Raw genomic sequence first — 19,479 nt, 5'->3', positions numbered from 1 at the left:
TTTAGACACCTAATTCTCTGAGAAATGTGGAACTTAGGACATACTTCTTGGTATCTGGTATTGACTAGTTTAGGTAGCTCCCCATCTAGTACGCTGGCTTTGTGGTGCTCAGTATCAGGTTCCTGTCTCCCCATGTGTTGTATAGGGAGCGAGGCACTTAAACCAGGGTTTCTGCATTCCACTGGGTGGTTAGGTTTTTAAAAGTTAGGAGTTGCAACACCTAAGTCCCTTTATGAGTCTGGGCCGTACCCTTGGTACATCATGCGGAGGGAAGGAAAGGACGCTATTCCACTTTGAGGTCCTAAAATGGTATTCCTGCACACAGCATGATCCCTGAATACTGGTGAAATGCTCTCTCCTCCGTAAGTCTCAGTGAATTCCACAGTCCTACCTGTGAACAAGATTTACGATTGCCTTTACTTTGGTTCAATATTTCTACTAAATCCTTGCATTTAAACGTGGTTGTCTTTTATACTTGAGATTCTGATCTCCTTTTTCAATACAGCAGTGACATTTTAGGGATGCCCTCAATCCCATCATTTTCAATATTTTCTTCATGTCCCTAAAATTCACTTAGTTTCTTTTATTCTAATCTTACATAATATTGTTCACTTTCCAGTTTCTAAATTTTATTTTTAACTATAGCCAAATAATTAAATATTCTAACAGTTGGAACAGAATTTCCCTCCTTCCCTATTTACCCATTCATTCAACATCTCATAAATACCTCTTTTTTTTTAAGTCCATTGGCAAAAATCTGGCATTTTCCCTTAATTTAATTTTATATTCTCTTGGATCCTGAACTAAACAACTGTAAGGAATTGGCTCTACATTAAGCCACTAATCAGACAGACTAACAAGTGAATAGAGAACAGCTGCAAATAATGAGGAAGTCTTTTTAAAAAAGCCCAGCATCTGGTAGTTGCTTCCTTGAATATGCTGGAAGATCAAAAAGTTGGGAAGCCTTTACTTTCCAGGATAGTTCTGTTGGAAATATCTTTCTTTCTTTCTTTGGTATTAAGATGGTACTGGAGTCATTGAGTACAAGTATTTGTATCTGATTTACTAAAAGGGATCACACAGTTCTACCACCTCCAGCACAAAGGCTAGTGTATTTCTTTGATTCGGTTTTGAAATTGGGAAGTGCAAAACTTGAAAGAAATCCTGAATGCTATGATAGAGAGAGAGAAGTTAATGTAAAATACATTTGGGAGGAGGGGATGTAGGACAAACAGAAATGAAAAGTTAAGAAATAAGTAAGTTAGTAAGAAATCATTACTAAATTATCTTCCCTACAGTAAATAGTTTGTGGTATTCATTAGATTAGTATAGGTGTTCTTGGTTATTTTCTTGTTTGTTTTAGAGCATTGGTCCCATCTTATACTCATGGTGCTGATACCTGGTACTACATATGCCTAAGTTTTTGGGCTTTAAGCCTTGTACTGGCTGCAAATAATACAAAAAAATCTATGGTGGTGTGCTGCCCTCATTCCACCTGTCTAAACTGCCTCAGAGAGGATTATGTTAGAGCAGTGGTGCCTAAACTTTTTCTGTCACGTGCCTCCCCCCCTCCCCACCAATAGTAATGGAATCTATCCGCTCCCCCCATTACTCAGTTGGCTCAGCAGAGGAACTTGGGCTGAAGGTGGAGCTGGGGGTTGAACTGGGGATGGAGAAGGAGCTGAGGCTAGAGGTGGACCTGGGATGGGGGTGGAGAGGGAATGAGGACAGAGCTGGGCTGGAGGTGGAACATGAGGCAGAGTGAAACTGTGGCTGGGAGTGGAGTGGAGCAACAGCTGGTGCCAGAGCTGGGCTGGGCATGGAGTGAAGCTGGTATTGGATCTGGGTTGGGGGAGGAGCAGAGTGAAGACATACTCTGCATCTTGGTACTGGTCTCCCTGATGGTACAGGAGACAGGTTGGCTGGTACCAGTGGATATCCAGTGTATACCCAACATGAAATCCTTGGTACTGATGTGTCCAGAGCGACATCCACGGACCTTGGCACTGCTGGCACAATACCACCGTAGTTGTGTGACTCAGGGTCCTCTTCAGAGCCTGATGTAGGCTCTTATGCCCCTCGCTCCTGTAATACAAGGTGTCACCTCCCTTCTTCATCAAGAGAGTTCCAATACCCTGGTACCCACAGGATGTCCAGAGACAGGGACCCTTGGAGTAGTCGTGGCTGGGGTCCTGTGCCATAACCATGGCCCTACTAGAACCTGTGTTGCATGCCTCCCACTTCCAGATCCTCCACCTTTCAGTACTCCTAGCAGACAACATGTTAGCATACATGAGGAGGTCCAGGAGTTTTTTGTTAGTATGGATGTTAGTACCAAGCAAAACCCCAAGGATTGCAGATGTCAGGATCTTAAGAAAGGCAGTCGGAATCAAGGTTGCAGTCCAGGGCCCATTCCAGGGGTAAGAGTTTGAGTTTGAGGATCTGGGTCAGGAAGCAAAGTCTAAATCAAGCCAAGGTTGAAGCCAGGAGTTCAGGAGCAGGATGGTCATGGCAACTACCAGAGATCCGTGGTGTTGCCTTGAAGTTTCCTGGAATGCCCCTTGGTTTATATAGGGTGAGGAGCCAATGAGGAGCCGTGAGGATGCTGCCTGTTAGTCCCCTTGAGGTGGGACTTCTCATGGTTTATGTCGACAGCAGGTCATGCGGAGTGGAGCACAAGCTGGTTACAGTGGCTTATGGGTGGTGGCATGGAGATGTTAGCTGTATGGCAGCTCTACAGGCCTATGTTCTAGACTCAGAGGGCCTTATGTTACCTCTTCCTGGGGCCCCCTCCGATGGCCAACCCAGGTTCGTCTGGATGGGCAGCATGGAAGACTTCCACGAGGTCAGGGAGATGATGTGGGATGCAGACTCCTAGGATCACTCTTCGGGTCCGCAGCCTTCCCAGTCTGTGAGGCACCAGAGGGAGCCGCATCTAATTTTTAAGTCTCATATCTCATAGCCCTTTCATTCATTGTGTCCTTGGATTCACACCGGAGGGGGAAATGGTTGAGACAGGTGAGCAAAGGGTTTGTTGATATAGGGTTTCAACAAAGATATATGAAACACCGTGTGTATTTTGAGGGATGTGGGTAACTGAAGCTTCGTGGTCACTGGGTTAATTACCTGGCTGATGGAATATGGCCTGAGATATCAGGGGTCCTGTATATGACACAGCCAGTTGGTATGGAGGTTTAGGGCAGAGATTCTGACAGCGAATGCAGGGCCTTCCTGGTGCTAGCAGTCAGCATACCGCTTGTAGTCTTCCTTAGTCTTGCCCTTGGTCCGCATGGATCTGCCACACTGAGTCAGCGGCCACCGGATTGTTGTAGTTGACAGGTATGGCCAGGTGGTGACAGGGGTGGAAGCCACAATTTGCATAGAATGCACTCTGCCTGGTGGAGACATGGTCGGTGTTGTAAGCAAACTCTGCTTGGGGTAGGAGGCTTGTCCAGTTGCGAAGCTTCACAAATTTCAACCAGAATAAATATTGTACTAATATTTGATTTGTTTGTTCAGACTGACCATCTGTTGATGTTAGGTGATGGATGTGTAAGTGGAGACCTAGAGCAACCATAGGGTTTTGTACCAAAACAGTGACACAAACTGCAAAACTTGATCAGTTGTGACTTGCTTCAGGAGTCCATGGAAATGGATGTCATGAATCACCAGGAGCTGAGCTGTTTCTTCTGCAGAGGGCAGGTGTGCAGTGGAGATGAAGTGGGCCATTTTTATCAGCTGATCAACAACAGCAAGGACTAGTTTGTCTGCTAGACATAGGGAGCTTGACTATGAAGTTAAGAGTAATGGCTACTCAGAGACTAGACAGGGTCTTGGAAGACATTAAAGTGTTGAGCAGTTTTAAGCATGGCATCTTGGTGCAGGTGCATGTCTCACAGGAATCAACTTATGAGTGGATTTTGTGCACATTCAGGGCCAACAGAAGGAGTGGGTGGCCAAATGGAGGGTTTTGAAGTGACCCTGATGGCCTGCTATTAGTGAGTAATGACAGAGCCTTAGTACCTCTAATTGAGTGGCTGGTGGGACATGCAAGCAGCCCTTGACATAGAGCAAGCCATTCTGGCCCTGGCATTGCCCCTGGCTTGCAGTTTCGAGCCCCTTGGGAGGGGGCTCCTTCTCTGTAGCTGAGCAGATTGGTAACATGAGGTCTTGGGAATCATGGCATCTAGTAAGTTCCGGGACATAAGAACATAAGGGGGAGATGTTTCTGTCTGGCAAGATATTCCCCTTTTTGGGACAAGGCATCAACAGTCTTGTTCTCGGCCCCAGGTGGGATGTGATGGTGAAATTGAAGCATGTGAAGAACAGGGCCCAGCAAAGCTGCCTCTTGTTCAGTGCTTTGGCTCAGAGGAGATACTCAAAGTTTTTATGATACGTGTATACCTGTACTGGTGCTGAGCATCCTCCAGTTAGAGGTGCCACTCTTCAAAGGCTGCTTTGATGGTTAAAAACTCCTTATCTAGAATTCTGTTTGGAGTGAGCTTCTGTGAATAGTAGGCACAAAGATGGAGGTGCTGTTGTGGACCACGTCTTTCAGAGAATATGACCCCAATTGCCACATTAGAGGCATCAGTCTCGATGAAGGGTTGTGCTGAGTTGGGATGGACCAGAATCGGAGCACTGGTAAAGGTAATCTTGAGCCAGTCTAGTGCTTTTGGCCTGTAGAGGCTAGGTGAAGGAAGATTTTTTTTTTTTGTGGGGAAGTGCTGTCAGGGGCCAATTTGGCCTGAAAACTCAGAGATGAAGATTCTATAAAAGTGAAGCTCAGGAAGTCTTGTAGTTCGTTGATGTTTTGGGGGGTGCTACCCAGGTCTGAACCGCCTCTGCCTTCTTAGGGTCCATTTGGAGGTCATAAAGGGATGGGATGTAGCCCACGAATTCCATGAAGCACTGATCAAAGTCACACTTTTCCAGCTTTGCCTAAAGGCCATGTTGATGGAGCCGTTCCAGGACTGACCAAACATAATGGGTGTGTTGTTCAAGATCCTTGGAAGAGATGAGGATATCGTCTAGATAGACTATAATGTACTGGGATAGGATGTCATGGAAGACCTTATTTATGGATTGTTGGAATGTTGCAGGGGCATTTGTGAAACCAAATGGCATTACCAGGTGTTTGTAGTGGCTGTTCTGGGTTTGAAAAGCTGTCTTCCACTCATCTGTGGCCCAGTTATAGGCCCCTGCAGGTTGAGTTTCATAAATACATGGTCCAGTAGTTCCAGGATGAGTGGAAGGGGGCACTGATTCCTGAGGGCAACCTGATTTAGGTCTTGGTAATCCGTGCATAGGTTCTGGGTTCCATCTTTTAACAAACCAAACTGGGGCCCCAGCGGGAAAGGTAGATGGCCATATGAAACCCTTGGAAATAGGAACGCAGGGCAGCCATCTGAGGTTCCAATATCGCATCATATGGCCAAATGGCACTTGGGCTCCTAGATGCAGCTCAAATGGGTAGTCATAATCCTGGTGTGGTGGTAGGGTATCAGTATTCTTCTCAAAGACATCACCATAGTTGCTGTACTTGGGGCAGTGCTGGAGTCAACTCTGGTGATATTTCACCTAACCCACAGCCAGGGTCAGGTGAGGGGTATGTCTTGGTTCTTGGGTTTGTCAGACAGTGTGAGTAGGCAGACTTGCTAGAAGAACTTGAAGCAGAAGCTAACTTGGTGCTCATCCCAAAAGGATCATGAGCCAGCACCCATGAAATGCCAAGGATTATGGGGAAGGACCTCCCAGTGGTCCCAAGTGGCAACTTCACGCCACTGTCTCCTGTGTCCCTGGTCCTGATGACAGGAGTGAGCCATATATAGTTTCCACTGGGTTAGGGACAGTCTTTGCTTGAACTGCAATACCCATGGCTTAGGCGATATCAACATCTATGAAGTTGTCCACTGCCTGAAATCCATGAGTGTCCACTGTGGCAGAATTTGGTAAGGCTCCCCTGATATTTGGAGGCAGACTTGGACTTACCTTGCCTGGGGTGTGTCTCGCCAGGAGTGGGGGTTGTATTATGTCAGGACTCACTCAGGCCAACCCCCTCTACCAGGCCTGGATGTTTTTGTTTCCTGAACTGCGTTGTGCTAGAGCTTGGGATGGACTGTTGGCAAAAATATGGCTGATCCTCCACAGTAGAAACACAAGCTGGGACAGTGCTCTTTTTCCTCAGGGGTCACATGGCAGTGTGGGTTGAGACTGGTACTGAGGGTCACTGGTCAGGTACCCGCTGCATGGGTGCAGAGTCCGGGTTGAGATTGGTACTGAGGGTCACTGGTCAGGTAGTAGCACAGATCCCTTCTTTTCCTCACATTGCTTCAGAGCCTATTGTCAGTATGGATGACAAGGCTGATGAAGGCCTCCACAGGCTAGCCCATCCTTAAATCTCCTCACATAGTCCCCACTGGAACTGGTCGAGCTGGGACAGTTGGTTCCACTCAGAGTCGGAGACTAGTCACCAAAAGTGGGCGATGTCATGCTGTCTGGAATAGCTCATGTCTGTGAGTACCTACCTCAGGGAAACTGTCAGAAAAAAGGGCAGATACCCTAAACTGGTGGTGTTCTCTATAATTAGATTTCAATAAGTCAGTAAGAAATGTGAACTCCTGGATCACTATATCAGTCTTACCATGGAGTCACAAACAATCCCCTTTGACTTTCCAGTCTGTCTTCCCACCCAGAGAAACTGGACTTTGATATAAATCACACCACATTCAGGTTGCTCCCAGTCCCAAGAGACCAGTCACTTACTCCAGATCAATTGGTACCATAGATTTTACACCAAAGACAATGCTGGTAGCCAATTTCATAGAAAATTAACTATAGGTTTATTAGCTAAGAAAAGGAAATGAGAGTTACTGAGAGGTTGAAGCAGGTAAAATATGTGTACAGGTGAGTCACGGTCTATAATTCCAAATGGTAGCAGAGATGTAATAATCTGCCAGTTTCCCGAAAGTCTCTCAGGACTACCCAGAATAACTCTGGGAATCTCCATCTTGTTCCATTGTTCCCCCCTGTTAGAATCCAGACAGTCCAGAGATGAAAGATCTTTCTTTGAATCCAATACTCATAGCTTCTTGTTCCAGAAAACAAGCTTAGAGGGTCACTACTCACGTGGGCTTTTACGATGAACAGTGAGGAATGCATTGCAAATGGTTTCTCTACCAATTTTACAAGACTGTTCACTCTAACCTTATTTGTCTGGGGCCAAGCCTAGAAGCAATTGTCCAGTATGGCAGAAGTCCCAAACCATATTTTTGTGCATCAGTTTTCTCATTGGTGTTAATCAGTGAAGAGGAATTGAGGTGAGGTTACAAGTGTCTTTAATCCAACAAATCAGAACACACTTTCGCAAAGTAATAGGTTTCAAAGCAAATAATCATGTTATGTTAGATGTTTCTAAAGGTAAATATGCCCCCTCCTCCATACCAAGTAAGTAGACTCCTTAGTTTAAAGGGCACAAAGCTTCAAAGAAAGCCTTGGACTGTCCTTTAAGGAGAGCAGAATCAGCAGCAGCATGGCTTAATCACAACACCCTTTTTCTGCTTAAATGACAAGGGAAGACCTAGATTTATCCTGGAAGGTAATATACACCTTGAGTATGGTGTTAATATGTAATCTATACATGGCTTTAATTGCAATTCTAGTTCTCTTCTGTCACAAATATTCTTTATAAGGGTCTTGATTAATTATCAATCTCGCTGTTAATTTATGTAAGGTGTGTGATAAAACCCCTCTCAATCCTTTGGCCTTTTCATTTTTACAACCTTTTTATTAATTTAATTCCTTATATAAATATGAAATCACCCTTTATTCAGGCCTTGGCAAAGAAAGATTCCCCCCCCCCCCCCAAAAGGACAGAGCACAGCAATGTTTGGCTAAAAAAACCTGACTATATTACTAATGGTATAATTGGAGATAGCTAGAAAAAAATATTTACTTGAGCTGTCAGTGTTCACAGCTGTTCAAAGAAAAAAGCCACACGCTCCAAAAAACATCAGCAAAAGAGGCCACACCTTTTGTCGGGCAATCATTTTACAAAATATTTACTTTTCCAGTAGAAAAGATGAATTGTGAGATATGGGACATGAGGGATAATTCAGCTACTTCTTAAAGAGCAGGAAAAGAAAATAATTCACTTGGAGGAAGGACAGAAAAAAAACAACAAAACAAGCCTTGCTTCTTCAAACAGCAAAAAAAAAAAAACAGCAGACATTAGTCAATACCAGGTCTTCCAACAATCTCTGAAGAGGATCAGAGAAACTCAAGAATTGCAATGAAAATGAGGGGGATTTGTGAAGATATGGAGAACATTATGACCCATAAGTAGGTGGGAAACAAGATACCACAAAAAGGAAAATATTTTAAAAAACTGGGTGTATAAAAATAATATGGTCAATTATAAAATTCCACAGACCTTTGTGCTATGTTCTTTGACACGGTATGAACACTACATTAAACTGAGCACCTGTGAAATGAGATAAGTGGACTGTCTCAAATGTAGAGTATAGGGTGGAAACCTAATCTTGACCATCCAGTTCAGCTGGAAACACTGCAGTACATATGAAGAAACATTTCTGTTGTGCATAATAGGCCATTATCATGAAAATCATAAACATTTTGCCCAGCTATATAAATTACAGTAGTAGGCCTTGGACAGAATCTGCTTCATCTTTTAATTCAGACAGCCAAAGTCTGCCTTCAGTAACATTGTGGAACTACTTTATTATTTAATACTTTTAATGCAGTAGCAGCCACAGGCCCTAACCAAGATTGGGACCACATAGTAGGCACTGTACTAACTCATACAAAGATATAGTCTTTGTGTGAAGAATTTACAGTCTAAGAGAAAATATGTGAGGGGTGCAGAAGAGGAATACCACCAAATATGAAAAAGGAACCTCTAATAAAATTGTTCCACAAAGAGATGAGTCCATTCTTTGTGAATGTAGCTATTCAGAAGGGAGGCCCAGACCCTTTGGAAGCAAGGATTGAAAAGCAGAAAACAGACAGTAAGTCTCCTTTTCCCCAGCATCTTAATAATCTAAATCAGTATTTTTCCTTCATTTTAGGTTGGCAACCCCTTATTTGAAGTCAAAAGTTTTTGCAACCCCATCTTGCATTTGCTATTAAAAAAAAAAAGTATGACGAGTATCAGTAGTAACAATAATTTGTGTGTGTGTTTTGAGAGGTTGACAGAGAATAGGTGATCTTAAAGGGTAAGGATGTGGAAGGAGTGAAATTTTCTTTGCTTTAGAACATAATTTCAGTGCCTCACCAACAACCCTGAGTGTCTTTCATGTCCCCCCCCCGCCCCCCACCGGGATCACAACTAATCTAGAAACACTGTTCTAGAAATCATCCTTTGATCTTCATATTTGAATCTGATGTTCTGTCCTTGCATCAAAGATCTTTCCATTATTTGTTACTCTCCTCTGGACACTTTCCAGTTTGTCCACATATTTCCTAAATTGTGGTTCCCAGAATTGGACACAGTACTCCAGCTGGGGCCTTATCTTCTAGAGCCAGGGCCTCTTTTCATGAGCTAGGGAAGTGTTTCTCCACTTGGGTAAAGGTCCCGCACAGAGGTCAAACTGCAATGATCCTTCCTTATGACAGCATATCATTCCTCTTATCTGGGGCTTCTCTTGCTATCTAATGAAATCCTTCTACCAGGGACAGGTTCTACTGTGATTTGGCACTCATAGCTCTTCCCTTTTGGAGCCTCTCCCACTTAGGAGCATTCTTCCTTAGTTTCCTTTGTTGGTGAGCCCCATCACTTTGGGATCTTTTTCATTCCGGGGACTGTTCTCTCACCGAAAGCTTCTGTTCTGTAGCCTCTACTGTGAGTAGCTGCCTTTCATCATGCCCAGATGCTTCACTGCCTAATTAACTGCCCCAGTGAGATAATTAGTCCCAAGTGAACCTGAATTGCCTCATTCCCCTTTATGAAGTCTGTCAGAAGTGGGCTGAGCCCTTGACCCCTTCAGAAGGCCAGCTACCCTGTGACAGTCAGGAACTAGATTTTTTTAGCGTTACGTAAAAAAATAAGGTTTTACTTCATTTTGAGGCCATATATAATACCTTTGAACAAAGACTAGTACATAGACAATGGGTATCTTGTTTTAATGTTTATTTTGGAAGTGTGTGGAGGCATTCCTTTAATCATGACTGATTATATATAATACCATATAATACTAGAAATAGCAAGCTCAGAAACCAGAATATAGAGCACACCAGATAATTAACAGTTATTTAATGGAAAGAAATGTTGATATATTGTACTCCGGATGGGTCAGATCTCATCAATTGTATTTTGATTTAATTTTGGAAAGGAAATCTAGCTGAGTAAAAGAGGTCAACTGCTAGCCTATAAGGTTTGAAACATGGAAACCAAGACTTATTTTTCATTCTCAAAATCAAGTGTGTGTATATTTTAATGTTTTCTCAGTTGGAGATCCTTCTGTTGGAAACTGAAATTTTCCACATCCTGTAAATATTTTAAATAGCAAGTCTTTTATATGATTTAAGGTTCTGCCACCAAAAAACTGTAATTCTAGATTTACCATGATTTTCCTGTTTTAGGCTTGCCTCCTGTCCCTTCTACGTCAAGAACAAGCTTTGCAGAATTTTCCATTAGGGAACGGATGAGAGAAAAATTAAAAGCTGCAAGGGTGAGGATGCATTTATAAAGGATTTTATTGTATTTGATTGATTACATTTTCATAAATCCTATCTTCCTTGTTTTGTGCTGCATATAATTTAATGAATTAAATTCGCCTTTGTAACTTGTTAGTATACACCTCTACCCCGATATAACGCTGTCCTTGGGAGCCAAAAAATCTTACCGCGTTATAGGTGAAACTGCGTTATATCGAACTTGCTTTGATCCGCCAAAGTGTGCAATTCCACCGCCCTGGAGTGCTGCTTTACCGCGTTATATCCGAATTCGTGTTATATCAGGTCGCGTTATATTGGAGTAGATGTGTAATATTTTATATCTGTACAAGTTAGTTCCCAGTAGCTGATTTTGATGTTATTTTCTAAACAAGTTAATTTGATTCTTGTTTGTAATATGAAAAATGTAATGTTTGGCAAAACTTTGCCGTTTTAACTGTGAGTCAGATCCTGCCACTTTTATGTTGAGTAAGTACTACTTTCCATGCTGGGATCTTGCTGAAATCATTGAGGCTACTTGTGGAGTAAAATTACTGTACAGTGTAATAAAGGGAAGCAGAATCTGGCTCTTTATAATAATTAAAGATGATTATGCAGTAAAAATCTTTCATTAGTATTACATGTAGTAAGTAGAGCTGTTGATTAATCGCAGTTAACTCACAAAAATTAATTGCAATTAAAAAAATTAATTGTGGTTTTAATCACACTGTTAAACAATAGAATACCAGCTGAAATGCATTAAATATTTTGGATGTTTTTCTGCATTTTCATGTCTATTGTATTCTGTGTTGTAATTGAAATCAAAGTGTATATTTTTTATTACAAATATTTACACTGTAAAAATGATAAAAGAAATAGTATTTTTCAGTTCACCTCATATAGGTACTGTAATGTAATCTTTGTCATGAAACTGCAACTTACAAATGTAGATTTTTTTTTATTACATCACTCAAAAACAAAACAATGTAAAACTTCAGAGCCTAAAGTCCACTCAATCCTACTTCTTGTTCAGCCAATCACTAAGACAAACAAGTTGGTTTACATTTACAAGAGATAATGCTTTCCTCTTCTTATTTACAATGTCACCAGAAAGTGAGAACAGGCATTTGCATGGCACTTCTGTAGCTGGCATGGCAAGATATTTACGTGCCAGATATGCTAAACATTCATATGCCCCTTCATGCTTCAGCCACCATTCCAGAGGACATGCTTCCATGCTGATGACGCTCATTATAAAAATAATGTGTTAATTAATTTCTTTACTGAACTCTTTGGGGCAGAATTGTGTATTCCTTGCTGCTTTACCCATATTCTGACATATATTTCATGTTATAGCAGTCTCGGATGATCACCCAGCACATGTTGTTCATTTTAGGAACACTTTCACTGCAGATCTGACAAAACGCAAAGATGGTACCAATGTGAGATTTCTAAAGATAGCTACAGCACTCAAACCAAGGTTTAAGAATCTGAAGTGCCTTCCAATATCTGAGAGGGACAAGATATGGCGCATGCTTTCAGAAATCTTAAAAGAGCAACACTCGATGCTGAAACTACAGAACCCAAACCACCAAAAAAGAAAATCAATCTTCTGCTGGTGGCATCTGACTCAGATGATGAAAATGAACATCCATCAGTCCGCCTTGCTTTGGATTGTTATCCAGCAGAACCCGTCGTCAGCATGGACTCGTCCTCTGGAATGGTGGTTGAAGCATGAAGGGACATATGAACCTGTAGCTCATTTGACACGTAAATATCTTGCAACACTGGCTACAGCAGTGCCATGAGAACACCTGTTCTCACTTCCAGGTAACATTGTAAGCAAGAAGTGGGCAGCATTATCTCCTGAAAATGTAAACAAACTTGTTTGTCAGAGCAATTGGCTGAACAATAAGTAGGACTGAGTGGAATTGCAGGCTCTTAAAATTTTACATTGTTTTATTTTTGAATGCAGTTTTTTGGTACATAATTCTACATTTATAAATTCAACTTTCATGATAGAGATTGCACTATAGTACTTTTATTAGGTGAATTGAAAAATACTATTTCTTTTACCATGCAAATACTTATAATAAAAAATAAATATAAAGTGAGCACTGTACACTTTGTATTCTGTGTTGTAATTGAAATCAATATATTTGAAAATGTAGAAAACATCCAAAAATATTTAAATAAATGGTGTTCTGTTATTAACAGTGCAATTAATTGCAATTGTTATATGACCAAACTTTCTTTTTGTTTTTTTCTAGTCTAAAGCAGAAAATGCTTTACTGCAAGAAGGTCCAAATCCAAGACCAAGGCACTTAAAAAGCCTCAAGCAGAGAGAGTCAGAAACTAGATGGGAAAAAGAGGTGAGAAATACAATGTGTATGGTTGCATGCTCCATATGCTGTCATTTTAACAAGAAAGTGAAGGTAATAAAACTGTCAGTTGTTTGAAAGCCATTGTGTAAGATCATTGTTATTGATCTTTTTTTTTATATTGTCTGCTAGACAGAAAGACAGACATCTGGGATTTTTCAAGAATTAGCTAGTTTACAGGAGCCTTTCCAATGAATGCATTTCATGTACATGCTATACATACAGTATTACATTTCCTCTTATTATAGCATAGACTTCAAGTGAGGCTTCTGTCACCTAGAGATTAGCCCTTCTGAGCTCTGTGCTCCTGTTTACCATGTTTTAAGATACATAATTGCTATACTTGAACCAAAAAGAGTATTTTATCTGCAGTGTGCTTTTATATTTTGTTTCTGTTAGAGGTTACACAGATAAAGCTATAGCTTTATATAAAGGCACAAAGCTTTAACAGCTAAAGAACTCTCACTTTTTAGACATATTTCTTTGTTAGTATTTTGCATCCTTTGATTCTTATCCCCTTTAGGTTGATAAGGGGACAGAGCTAACTAAGGGTATGTCTACACTATGGAATTAGGTCGATTTTGTAGTTTTTTTTTTTGGAAATCGAGTTGATATAGTCGATTGTGTGTGTCCCCACTAAGCGCATTAAGTTGGCGGAGTGCGTCCAAGTACTGAGGCTAGCGTCGATTTTAGGAGAGTTGCACTGTGGGTAGCTATCCCACAGTTCCCGCAGTCTCCACTGCCCATTGGAATTCTTGGTTGAGCTCCCAATGCCTGATGGGGCAAAAATAATGTTGTCAGGCCCCCCTGCCTTCCTCCCTCCTTCCGTGAAAGCAATGAAAGCATCGTTTCTCACCTTTTTTCCTGGGTTACCTGTACAGACGCCATACTACAGCAAGCATGGAGCATGCTCAGTGCACTGTCACCGTACATCTCCTGAGTGCTGTTGACAGACGCGGTACTGCAGTGCTATACAGCAGTATCACCTTGCCTTGCCTTGCCGATGGCAGATAGTGCAATACGACTGTTAACTGTCGTCGTCGTCATCTCGTGGCTGCTCCTGGCTGACCTCAGTGAGGTCGGTTGGGGGCGCCTGGACAAAAATGGAAATGACTCCAGGTCATTCTCTCCTTTATGTTTCGTCTAATGGATATTCAGTCCTGCCTGGAATACCATGCCAGCTGGAGGCTTCTGCTTCAGGCTGCTCTCCCAGCCAGCAGCACCGTGCGGTCACACCTACTCCAGCCTACCCCTTGCTCCCGTGGCTCATGAAGCCTGGACAGTAGTAAGGAGCAGTTCAATTATAGGCTGAGCAAGTGCAGAAAGGTGGTAGAATGTGCCTTTGGACGTTGAAAAGCTCGCTGGCGCTGTTTGCTGACTAGGCTGTCTGCGATTAGATTAGAAGAGCACGGCAAGGCGCGTTGCGCACCACACAGTTTCATGACTGGCCAGGCTTCAGTGTGACAGTTGTGTATGTTTCTCCTTGATGGAAACCCGCCCCCTTTGTTGATTTTAAATCCCTGTAAGCCAATCCTGTAAGCTGTGTCATCAGTCGCCCCTCCCTCCATAAGAGCAAGGGCAATCGTTTCGCACCTTTTTTCCACGCAGACGCCATACCACGGCAAGCATGGAGCCCACTCAGATCACCACGGCAGTTATGATCACTGTAAACATTATGTGCATTATCCTGCAGTATATGCTGCACTGGAAACTTCAACAGAAGACAAGAAGGCGACGGCAGCACAATGTTGAGAATGATGAGCACATGGACACAGAGTTCTCTCAAAGCATGGGCCCTGGCAATTTGAACATGATGGTGCTAATGGGGCAGGTTCATGCTGTGGAACACCGATTCTGAGCCCGGGAAACAAGCACAGACTTGTGGGACTGCACAGTGTTGCAGGTCTGGGATGATTCCCAGTGGCTGTGAAACTTTTGCATGCGTAAGGGCACTTTCATGGAACTTTGTGACTTGCTTTCTCCTGCCCTGGAGCACAAGAATGCCAAGGTGAGAGCAGCCCTTTCAGTTCACAAGCGAGTGGCGATAGCCCTCTGGAAGCTTGCAATGCCAGACAGCTATCGGTCAGTTGGGAATCAATTTGGAGTGGGCAAATCTGCTGTGGGGGCTGCTGTGATCCAAGTAGCCAACACAATCATTGAGCTTCTGCTATCAAGGATAGTGACTCTGGGAAATGTGCAGGCCATAGTGGATGGCTTTGCTGCAATGGGATTCCCTAACTGTGGTGGGGCGATAGACGGAATGCATATCCCTATCTTGGGACTGGACCACCAAGGTAACCAGTACATAAACCGAAAGGCATACTTTTCAATGTTCCTGCAAACACTGGTGGATCACAAGGGACGTTTCACCAACATCAACATGGGATGGTCGGGAAAGATATATGATGCTTGCATCTTTAGGAACTCTGGTCTGTGTGAACGGCTGCAGCAAGGAACTCTCTTCCCAGACCAGAAAATAACCACTGGGGATGCTGAAATGCCTATAGTTATACTTGGGGACCCAGCCTACTCCTTAATGCCATGGCTCATGAAGCTGTACACAGGCAGCCTGGACAATATTCAGGAGCTGTTCAACTATAGGCTGAGCAAGTGCAGAATGGTGGTAGAATGTACCTTTGGACATTTAAAAGTGCGTTGGTGCAGTTTACTGACTCGTTAGACTTCAGCTAAACCAATATTCCCATCGTTATTACTGCTTGCTGTGTGCTCTACAATATCTGTGAGAGTAAGGGGGAAATGTTTGACTGGGTGGGAGGTTGAGGCAAATCTTCTGGCTGCTGATTATGTGCAGCCAGACACCAGGGCAGTTAGAAGAGTATAGGAGGGCGCGGTGCACATCAGAGAAGCTTTGAAAACCAGTTTCATGACTGGCCTGATTACGGTGTCAAAGTTCTGTTTGTTTCTCTTTGATGAAAACCCGCTCCCTTGGTTCACTCTACTTCCCTGTAAGCCAAACACCCTCCCCCACCCCTTTGATCTCCGCTTGCAGAGGCAATAAAGTTGTTGTTGTTTCAAATTCATGGATTCTTTATTAATTCGTCACACAAATGGGGGGATAACTGCCAAGGTAGCCTGGGAGCAGTGGAGGAGGAGGGAAGCACCAGGTTGAGTGGCGGAGGAGGGAAGGACAAGGCCATACTGCATTTCAAACTTATTGAATGACAGCTTTCTGTTGCTTGGGCAGTCCTCTGGGGTGGAGTGGTTGGGCAGCTGGAGGCCCCCTTACCGTGTTCTTGGGTGTCTGGGTGAGGAGGCTATGGAATCTGGGGACGTTTGGTTACACAGGGGCTGCAGCAGCAGTCTGTGCTCCTGCTGCCTTTCCTGCACCTCAATAATATGTCGGAGGATATCAGTTTGGTCCTCCAGTAGCCTAAGCATTGCTTCCTTCCTCCTCTCATCACGTTGATGCCATCAATCATCTTGATCCCGCCATCTCTCCTCTTGCTCCCACCACCTGTCCTCACGTTCATTTTGTGCTTTCCTGCACTCTGACAGTGTCTGCCTCCAGGCATTCTGCTGGGCTCTTTCAGTGTGGGAGGACTGCATGAGCTCAGAGAACATTTAGCCGTGAGTGCGTTTTTTTTCACCTTCTAATCTTCGCTAGTTTCTGGGTCAGAGATGATATGGGGAGCACTTAAAAATTTGCACCTGTGGGAGGAAAAAAAGGGAGAGTAGCATTTAAAAGACACATTGTAGAGCACAATGGGTAGACTCTTTCACAGTGAACCAAGCTGTTAACATTACATAGCACATGTGCTTTCTTTACAAGGTCGCATTTTGCCTCTTACATTGAGGGTCTGCCAGTTTGTTGTGATTTGGCTTGCAGGCAGACGTGGTAAGCCACAGTCTTTTGACTTCTTTAACCTTCATAACGTGGAGATGGTTTCAAACAGCATCGCCATCATTTCCCATACCAAGCACCTGTTGGGTTGGCCTTTTAAAATGGGTTGGCCATTTAAACGGAGAGGCCTGCAGTTTTCAGGTTAATGTGCAGCACAAACCCAACTAAACCTCCCCCTCCCCCCCACCCACACAATTCTCTGGGATGATCACTTCACTCCTCCCCCCCACCACTATGTGGCTAACAGCGGGGATGATTTCTGTTCAGCCACAGGCAAACAGCCTAGCAGGAACAGCCACCTCTGAATGTCCCATTAATAAAATTCCCCTATTTCAACCAGGTGACCCTGGGAGTACATCCAGGAGAGCTTCACTGAGATGTCCCTGGATGATTTCTGCTCCATCCCCATACACCTTAACAAACTTTTCCGGTAGCTGTACTGGACACCAATGCATCCCAAGTCTTCAGGGCAAATTAATCATTAAACACGCTTGCTTTTAAATCATGTATTGTATTTACAAAGATACACTCACCAGAGGTCCCTTCTCCGCCTTTAAGGTCTGGGAGCCCACCTTGGGTGGGTTGGGAGGGTACTACATCCAGGGTGAAAAACAATTCCTGGCTGTTGGGGGAAACGTTTTCTCTCCTTGCATGCTGTGTGCTATCTTCAACCTCCTCCTCTTCCTCATCCTCAAAATCCACATCCCTGTTGCGTGAGAATCCATTGATGGAATCCATGCACAGGGGTGGGATAGTTGTAGGAGCACCCCCTAGAATGGCATGCAGCTCATCATAGAAGCAGTATGTCTGGGGCTCTGACCTGGAGCAGCAGTTTGCCTCTCTGGTTCTATGGTAGGCTTGCCTCATCTCCTTCAGTTTCATGCGTCACTGCTGCGGGTCCCTGTTATAGTCTCTGTCCTTCATGCCCTTGGAGATTTTTTTCAAATATTTCGGTATTTCATCTTTTGGATCGGAGTTCTGATAGCACAGATTTGTCTCCCCATACAGTGATCAGATCCAGACCTCCTGGTGGGTCCATGCTGGAGCTCTTTTGTGATTCTGGGACTCCATGGTCATCTGTGCTGATGAGCTCTGCATGGTCACCTGTGCTGATCAGCTTTCCATCCTGGGCAAACAGGAAATGAAATTCAAAAGTTTGTGGGGCTTTTCCTATCTACCTGGCCAGTGCATCTGAGTTGAGAGTGCTGTCCAGAGCAGTCACAATGGAGCACTCTGGGATAGCTCCCGGAGGCCAATACCATCGAATTGCATTGACACTACCCCAAATTCAACCCAGCAGGGTTGATTTCAGCGCTAATCCCCTTGTCGGGGAGGAGTACAGAAATCGATTTTAAGAGCCCTTTAAGTCGACAAAAATGGCTTTGTCATGTGAACGGGTGCAGGGTTTAATCTATGTAACTCTGCTAAATTTGACCTAAACCTGTAGACCAGGGCTAAGGGAGAACAGGGTTTAAAAAGTCCGTTCCTAAGCCACGAGGGGAGCTAGCAAGCAGGAGCAGAAGTTGGAAGTTTTGCAAGGCAGTTCTCCAGGTGAGGAAGGAGAGACTACATGATTCTCAAGGTGAGTTTGTCTGTTCGGTTGCTTGCTTGCCATGTTTTGCTTGATTAAATATTACAGTGTGGTGTATTGTGGGGGCTGCGTGCTGAGCCTACTGACATGCTAGGCTAGGCTAGATAATGAGGCTCTAGCCTGCTGTCCTTTGATCCCTAACTCCTTTAGAATTACTTGACAAGTGGGTGGGGTTAACTCAGAGAGAACTGAGATTTTAAAAATCAGGTCCTAAACTACTGGAGGAGTTAGCAAGTGGGAGTTTTGAGGAGCGTGAGAGGCAGATACACCTAACAAACATACTCTGAACTTACACCACTAACGCCCCCACCTCCTCCCACAAAAAAACCAACCAAACGGAAAAAACCCTGAAGGCTAAAAGTAATGCAGGCAGTAGTCGAGCATCAGCGTGAGGGCGATCTAGTTTGTTGCACTGAGTGCAGCATATATGATTACCTGTCTTTTGGGCAGGTGTGTATATGGTGTAAGCAACTCATGGTCCTTAGAGACACAGTATTGGCTCACCAGAGTGGGTGAACTGGAGGAGCTAAGGGAGACAGAGGTACACAGAGAAGACTTTCACAGACACCATAGATAGGTCTCACCCTTGAATCTGACATGCATCCATGCTGTAAGGGAGGATGAAAGTCTTGGGGAAGAGGAACATCAAGCTGGAGTGGAGGGTAACAAACCCATAGTTGGGACCCTCCTTGCAGATGGTGTCATTGTATCCTCTCACAGTGAGGATACCCCTCCTGGGTTGGGAATCCAAGTTACTAGGAAGAAGAAGGTAATAATAATGAGGGATTAGATTATTAGAAACATAGATATTTGGGATTGTAATGATTGGGAGAACCTCATAATAAATTGCCTGTTGCAATGGCTGTGGATCTCACAAGACAGAAGGATGTGCAGTGATGGGGAGGAGGAGCCAGTGGTCATGGCATATGTAGGTACCAATGATGTAGGCAAAGGTAGGAGAGTGATCCTGCAGG

The 19,479-nt window shown here is 43.7% G+C and overlaps 1 protein-coding gene across 4 annotated transcripts in view; it reads left to right on the top strand.

Moving 5' to 3' along the window:
* The window catches only part of CC2D2A (coiled-coil and C2 domain containing 2A), a 155,467-nt gene that overhangs the window by 10,940 nt on the left and 125,048 nt on the right, over positions 1-19,479 (top strand). For all 4 annotated transcript variants that reach the window (XM_050947299.1, XM_050947302.1, XM_050947301.1 and 1 more), the window contains 2 exons: positions 10,600-10,688; positions 12,942-13,043. In XM_050947299.1, the coding sequence (XP_050803256.1) occupies positions 10,600-10,688; positions 12,942-13,043 (191 nt within the window). The remainder of the gene's footprint in view (positions 1-10,599; positions 10,689-12,941; positions 13,044-19,479) is intronic.

The sequence above is a fragment of the Gopherus flavomarginatus genome, chromosome 3 (genome assembly GCF_025201925.1).
Source record: "Gopherus flavomarginatus isolate rGopFla2 chromosome 3, rGopFla2.mat.asm, whole genome shotgun sequence".
NCBI lineage: Eukaryota > Metazoa > Chordata > Testudines > Testudinidae > Gopherus > Gopherus flavomarginatus.
The sequence above is the reverse complement of the archived record's forward strand: the minus strand, read 5'-3'. Positions and strand labels throughout refer to the sequence as shown.